This window comes from Silene latifolia, chromosome 2 (assembly GCF_048544455.1).
Source record: "Silene latifolia isolate original U9 population chromosome 2, ASM4854445v1, whole genome shotgun sequence".
NCBI lineage: Eukaryota > Viridiplantae > Streptophyta > Magnoliopsida > Caryophyllales > Caryophyllaceae > Silene > Silene latifolia.
In genome coordinates this window covers 67,187,528-67,194,684 of record NC_133527.1, presented here as the reverse complement: position 1 = coordinate 67,194,684, position 7,157 = coordinate 67,187,528, and the positions used below count along the sequence as shown (strand labels likewise).

The 7,157-nt window shown below is 37.0% G+C and overlaps 2 protein-coding genes across 2 annotated transcripts; both read left to right on the top strand.

Annotated features, from left to right (window-relative positions):
* The first annotated feature begins 307 nt into the window (after window positions 1–307).
* Window positions 308–1,547, top strand: LOC141640909 (protein FAR1-RELATED SEQUENCE 5-like). The gene is made up of 2 exons (XM_074449588.1): window positions 308–361; window positions 1,131–1,547. Exons 1-2 carry the CDS (start codon window positions 308–310, stop codon window positions 1,545–1,547), a joined length of 471 nt encoding a protein of 156 aa, XP_074305689.1.
* A 27-nt stretch (window positions 1,548–1,574) lies between these two features.
* Window positions 1,575–2,939, top strand: LOC141640908 (protein FAR-RED IMPAIRED RESPONSE 1-like). Its single transcript, XM_074449587.1, has 3 exons — window positions 1,575–1,876; window positions 2,188–2,279; window positions 2,593–2,939. Exons 1-3 carry the CDS (start codon window positions 1,575–1,577, stop codon window positions 2,937–2,939), a joined length of 741 nt encoding a protein of 246 aa, XP_074305688.1.
* The last annotated feature ends 4,218 nt before the right edge of the window (window positions 2,940–7,157 follow it).

Sequence of the window (7,157 nt, the reverse complement as noted above, 5' to 3'; positions counted from 1 at the left end):
CTAAAAACACAAAACCGAAAACCCTAAGCAATTTTACAGAAAAATTTAGGGATCGATTCTAGCAAGAAGCAAGGGCATATCTCATATCGTCTTGGGTGCAAGTGATAGGTGAATATCATTGCGATATTGTTCTTAGGCCGATTTTGCTAGGACCGAAGGTTATTTCTTATTCATCTATGATTTTTGTTTATGCAATTTATTTTATGACTAGTTATCATCACAATATATTCGTTATAATCCTTAAAGTTAAAGGGATGCATACAGATAAATCCCACGTGTATCTATTGAGGATCGTTAGTTTCAAAAGATGTCGCGGAACATAGAAGATGTTCACAAGTACCTGATAATCTACAACTCAAGGGTTAGTCAACTATTAATCAAAACTCCAGTAATTGAATGACCTACAGGATTAGTTGATGTTATACATAAATGTGGAAGAGTTATACATAGTGTACTTTAAAGTTGTACACCAAGATCTTAGAGTTATTAATAATTAGAAGGTTCATAATCCATTACTGGAGTTTTACATAAATATTGCAACAGTCTGTACAACTTCTTCTAATATTTAGTATAACTCTTAGACCCTTCTGTATAACTTTTAAAAATATTATACCCTTTTGTAAAACTTCAGCCAAATTTATGTGTACCTCTTACACCCTTCTGTATAACTTTTAAAAATATTATGTATAACTCTTAGACCCTTCTGTACAACAGTATGTATAACTTCAGCCAAATTTATGTAACACTCCATTAATGGATTGTGAAACTTCTAATTATTTATAACAATCTAGAGTTATATAAAAAGTTGTAAGAATTATACATCAAAATCTTAGAGTTATACATAAATAAATACTGGAGTTGTACATAATGTTGGCTCAAGTTTTACTTACTGTTGTTTAGAGTTATATAGAAAGTTGTAATAGTTATACGTAATCACAAGTGAAGTTATACATTAAGATTTTAGAGTAATAAATAATAAGAAGTTTCACAATCCATGAATGGAGTTATGCATACTGTTTTATGAAGTTATACAGAAATGTCTAAGAGTTATAGATAAGAAATTTTTGTCGAGCATTCACTGAAGTTTTGATTATTAGTCAGCACTAATCAGGATGTATTTTCCATTGCAGTTGAGGATAGGAGCAACAAGGACGTACAACATGTGTAAGGAACACGTAAATGGGTTCGAGAACATTGATGCTACGTTAACTGATTTTAAGAACTTCCACAGAGATGTGAAATGCTTCTTCCATGAACGGCACAGTCAATTGTTCATAGATCGGTTCAAGAATATGGCAGAAAATAGGTCGGGGTTTTATTTTGATTATGAAGTTGACAAGGATAATAGCCTTCGTAGGGCAATCTGGGCTAACAGAACGGCTAGAAGGAACTACTCGGTATTTGGAGATGCAGTATCGTATGACCCAACATACTCGACGAACAAGTATGATATGACTTTTACACCATTCACTGGTGTAGATCACCGTAAGCGATCAGTAACATTTTGTTGGGCGTTGATTGCCTATGAAGACCATGAATCATTCTAGTGGGTTTTCACCAGGTTTTTGAATGCTATGGGGGGAAAGGAGCCCCAGTACATTATAACAGATCTGGATGCAGGGATTATTAAGGCCGTGCCCCTTGCCTTCAAGACTGCACGCCACCGGTTTTGCATGTGGCATATATTGAACAAGGTGCCAGTGAAGTTCGGGGTGACAAGGGAGGGTTATAAGCAGTTCCTTCAGAAAATGAACGATATTATATGGTACGACAACCTAGAAGCAGTCGACTTTGACGCTAGGTCGACGGAAATAATGGAAGCGCATGGTCTTGTGAACAAAGAGTGGTTTACAGAAGCATACAATAAAAGGAGCCAGTGGGTGTGGCGCATTGCAGGGACTTGAACATGGGCGGTGTAATGAGGACAACACATAGATCAGAGAGCATTAATAGTTTTTTTAAGAAGTTTGAGTAGAAGTCAGGTACGTTAGTTGATTTTTGGATGCGTTTTGAAAGCGCTATGGACCATCAACGGCATACGCAGAAGAGGCTTGACCATGAAAACCGACACTCAACACCAAAAATTGGAACGCATTTAGCCATAGAGGAATACGCATCAAAAGTGTATACCCGTGAGGTTTTCAAGGAATTTCAACAAGAGGTCATTAGCTCGATCGATACATGTAGGACCGGGGGTTATTCTGAAGTCAATGGACTTGACGTGACTGTCATCAAGGATTCCTACAGAGAGAGAAGTTTCAACGTAGAGTACAACCCAGGTAATAATAAAGCTTTTGTTAAAAGTTATGAAATATACAGCAAATAACTGAAGTTACACGATATATTGCTAGAGTTACATTGTTCGAACAAAGAAGTTATACATTTGGCATAATATTTATCTATGTAGTAGTTGACTAAAGTTGGTTAATATCATTCTAAAGTTACACTGTCTGAACAGAGAAGTTATACATTTGTCATGTAATGAAATATGGAGTAAATGGCTGAAGTTGTATGATATTGTTCTAGAGTTATACTCAGTGGATAAAGAAGTTATTTAGTTGTCAGAAACTTGTTAATTTAAATTGATTTCAGGGACACTTGCGGTACGGTGCACCTGTAGAATTTTTGAAAGGAAGGGAATTCTATGCCGACATATAGTACGGATTTTGTTGGCTAACGGCAAGAAGACAATACCAGATGATTACGTTGCTTCAAGATGGACAAAGGATGCACTTCAATTCAGATTATCAGCCTGTGATAGTGAACTAACGCATGTAAATAGTAGCGTTGATGGAAAAGAAGTTGAGATGGTGAAGTTGTGGTCAGAAGTTCATGAGACCATTGGTTTACATCGTGGCATGAATGTGACTGAAGTTGTGAACTTAAACTCCTTAATTAAAGAATTCAAGGAGAAATTTTTACCGTGTAAGAAAGTTTAACTAAGCAACAGGAATTGGAGCAAATTCTTGGTTGCCCCGCCAGTGAAGGGTTAACAATACTTCCACCAAAACAATCCAAAAACAAAGGCAGCGGTAAAAGAATGGTGTCAGCTAAGACTAAAGCCATTGCCTTAGCTAGTAAACCAAAGCGCATGTGTAATAACTGCAAACAAATGGCACACCATGATAAACGGAACTACCCTAACCCATTTTCAAAGCATCTACCATCATCACCAGCATCTGAAGTAGAAGAAGAAGAAGAAGAGGAAGAGGAAGAGGAAGAGGAAGAGGAAGAGGAGGAAGAAGAAGAAGAAGAAGAAGAAGAAGAAGAAGAAGAAGAAGAAGAAGAAGAAGAAGAAGAAGAAGAAGAAGAAGAAGAAGAAGAAGAAGAAGAAGAAGAAGAAGAAGAAGAAGAAGAAGAAGAAGAAGAGGGGAAACATAACAGAATGTAGTAGTTGGCAATAGAGAAATACCTCTGTCTCAACAAATTATTTACACTCTTTTTCTTTAAAAGGTAAAGAATCTGGTGAGACGGAAGGTGTATTAAGTAGCTAGCTTTTATCTATTTTGAATGGAAGTTGCACTGAAATGATGTAATATGCACTGGAGTTAGTTAGTTGAGGTGTATTAATTTTGTAACTTCAACTTATAGATTGTATGACTTCAGTTATATAATATACAACTTCAAGTTAACGTTAGAATGGCCATTTATATGATTATTAGGATATCTTGCAAAATCCAGTGCCTATTATGTATAACTCTTAGCCTTTTTTTGTATAACTTCACTTAACTTCCCTCATAATTTTTCCAGTGCCTACTATCTATAACTCTTTGGCCATTATGCACAACTTGATCTCAAATTATGTGTAACTTTAACACGATTTTGTATAACTTTTATTTTAATTAAAACAGGCCAACATGAAATAATAACAATCTATTCACAAAAAGTTACCTAGGTTTTTAAGGAGTTTCTTCACAACAGACTAGAGTTACAAAAGAGAGACTACAAAATTAATAGAAAAACATTCTATTTTTTGGCAGGTTTTTTGGCCAATATGTTGTTAATTTTCAACTGGCTTCTACTTGCTTCAGGATCTGATCTTTCTCACCTATGAAACTGTTGACCCTGTTCAAAATTCCTTTCCCTATGACGTTCATGTCAGCTAGCACAAGGGTCACTACCATCTGGATAACCAAATACCGATAGTTCACCTTCCTCTCAAGATCCACATGACGAAAAGTATCACCTTCGTACATTAACATGTGCATCATTGTGAACAAGCCAGACTCCGTGTCGTTGATTGTTTGCTTCTGCCAAGGAAACTGAACTTGACGAAATTGGAACTCCGGTATGAATTTCCCTCTGTCCTCGTCTCTAGATTCCAAATTGTCGCTTATGTGGCTCGCCTGGCACAAACAACAAAAGTTATCAGAGTAATTGTAAAGCAGAAACCAAATTGTTAAGTTGAACGTAATAACATTTCACCTCCACTTACAATTATATGACACGCTTTGCATATCTCCGACCTCTCCGCATTAGGGTAGTACTTATTGTCAAGGAGATCAATCGTACGTGAATTAAAGTTGATACATGCACAAGCATAATGGGCTTCAATCTTAATGGGTACGAAGATTAAATCTGCGTTCAAGCTGAACTCAGATTCATGTCTTGTCTAAAAACTTCCCACACTGTGTACAACTTTTCGGTGTTATGTGTTTTTTGTTTAGGGTTTCGTACAGACTCCAAGATTGTTTCCTGTTCAGGTAGAAGTACATGTATGAGAAAAGCAGTGAAGTTATATTGAAGGATGACTAACTTCATACTGGGAATGTATAACTTCTCGTTAATGAATATATAACTCCATAAAGGATATGTATAACATTAGTTTTATATTCCACTGTCCAAGTTATCCATATCATACCCATTGAAGATACACATGCATAGTTATTAAACCAAGGTAAAGGAGTGATTACAATCATACCATATGACCGATACCGAAAAATTACATCCTTGAAAACTCGCTCTCCTCATTCTCCAAACGATTAAGCAACGTGGACCAAAACTCAATCATTGAATCATCCATTGGCGTCTCAGGTAGCATGGACAGTATTTGCAACCTATTAATCCTTGCATGACGAGCATAGTACACCAGTCGTTCACTGTGGTTAAGACAACAGGTGTTAATCAATCAGGATAAAATTTCTACTAAATGGAAATGTAACTGCTATTTAAATGACTGATAAACTACAGTGAGGAAATGTATAACTGCAAGAAGGATGTGTAACTCCATTAACGATATGTATAACTTTAGTTGGTAAAGTTATACATTTCATAGTTGAAGTTACAAAGCATGACACAGAATTCAAGTGGTTCTGTGTGTTTTAGACATATAATATAAGCTTCATTAAATTGATCAACTGTAAATCATTGAGGCAAGGTTCAGGCAGCTTACCAATTTTCAAAATTGTAGTCATCAAGGAAGCAGTGATCTATCACTTGTTTGCGATACACCGGGATACCCTTGATTAACAACTTGTTTAGCCTGAGCATCTTGGAGACCACTGGAAGTTCGGGGTCCTGTTCCCCGCAGAACGTGGTGCAACCAAGTCCATCGCCCTTACCATGGGAGCGACTATTAATAGCTGAAGGGGCCCGACTAGACGGCGTCCGACCCAGAGCTACTTTGGAAGGTGGAGTTTTATAGGATGAACTAACATTCGAGGAAGGGCGTTTTGCAGTATTGTTCCCTCCGTCGGATTCAACACCTCTCTTCCTTCCACTTGTGTTACCGGGCACCTGCTGTGCCTCAATAATGCTCGCCAGTTCACCGTCTTTGACCGCCTTAAAATATGATATCCTACATAATACGTCTTCCCTCTCCTTGTTAATGTCACTGAGGACAAGGGTGGCAGCAATTTCTGTGCGCATGAGGTTATTGCTATCCTTTGTCCCTAAGGTACATTCAAATAGCTCTCCACGATAAAGTAACATATGAACCATGACGTAAACACCACAGTCATTCTCATAAAACCCTACTCCATGCTAGTTGAAGTTCATGTTTACAAATTTAAATCCTTGAACTTTCTTCCCTTTGTCAATCCCTTTGGAGACCATATACTTTCCCATCTCATCAGCCTGGCAAAAGTTAAGCAAGGCGTTTAAAGAGAAGACCATTTAACAAAACCACGGGAAAAATTAAATTAATCATCAATTAAATAAATCTTACAGTAATACGCGCGATCCCTGCATATGGTAACGTCAGAAGATCGTCGTCGTAAGAACGATTATCAAGGTACTCGATCAGCTCAGAGCCGAAATTTATGCAAATGCAAGAATAATGTCCATTATTGACAGTGCTTACCGGGACGAAAACCTAAAAAAATGCAACACAGGATTAGTTGATGTCATACAAGCAGGGCAATCCATTACTTGAGTTATACATAATATAAGCTGAAATTATACTGAAAAGTCTAAGAGTTATACAAAATATTTTTTGAAGTTAAACATAAAGGTAAAAGAGTTGCACATAATTAGACGTTTCACAATCATTAACTGGAGTTATACAATACTGTTATCTGAAGTCATACAAAAGTGGTAAGAGTTATGCATAATATAACTGGAGTTTCACATAACGTGTTAGAAGTTACAGTTTTTGTGAAATGGAGTTGCAACAAAAAACATTGAAGTTATAGTGACGAAATTTACAAGTTTTATGCAAAATTCTACTAATTAGATGACTAACTTCAGGCTCCATATGTGTAAGTCCTAATCAATGAATGTATAACTCCAATATGGAAATGTGTAACTTCAGCTGATAAAGTTATATAAATTGATAAATGAACTCACCATATCAGAGTCCAGTTGGAATGGACTAAATCACGCCTCTTGCCATAGGTCCCACACGCCACGAAATGATTCAGAATGATCAACAACCTTGTTTTTTTTAGGCCATCCCAAATTGCAATTGCAAGTTCCTATTAAAATGATAGACGGGTTATCAGACTAGATCAGAAGTTACTTACATATAGTCACAAATTACTTGCTTAGTTCGGAGCACACTTACAGCGTGACCCAGCCCAAAGAAACATCGGGAACTTGCAACAGGTGCGGTGTTCTCGGACATAAGCTGATTGAGTAGTATAGACCAGCAGTCCATGACATTGTTCATGACCTGAACTTCGGGCATCAACATCTGGAGATCCTCACGAGGTATGCAA

Bases quoted from the DNA above. Each gene is read 5' to 3' on its own strand.
- LOC141640909 (XM_074449588.1), top strand. From the start codon at position 308: ATGTCGCGGAACATAGAAGATGTTCACAAGTACCTGATAATCTACAAC. The intron at 362-1,130 runs GTTAGTCAACTA...TTTCCATTGCAG, and splicing joins TGATAATCTACAACTCAAGG to TTGAGGATAGGAGCAACAAG.
- LOC141640908 (XM_074449587.1), top strand. From the start codon at position 1,575: ATGGGGGGAAAGGAGCCCCAGTACATTATAACAGATCTGGATGCAGGG. The intron at 1,877-2,187 runs GTGGGTGTGGCG...CGATACATGTAG, and splicing joins GCATACAATAAAAGGAGCCA to GACCGGGGGTTATTCTGAAG. The intron at 2,280-2,592 runs GTAATAATAAAG...AATTGATTTCAG, and splicing joins CAACGTAGAGTACAACCCAG to GGACACTTGCGGTACGGTGC.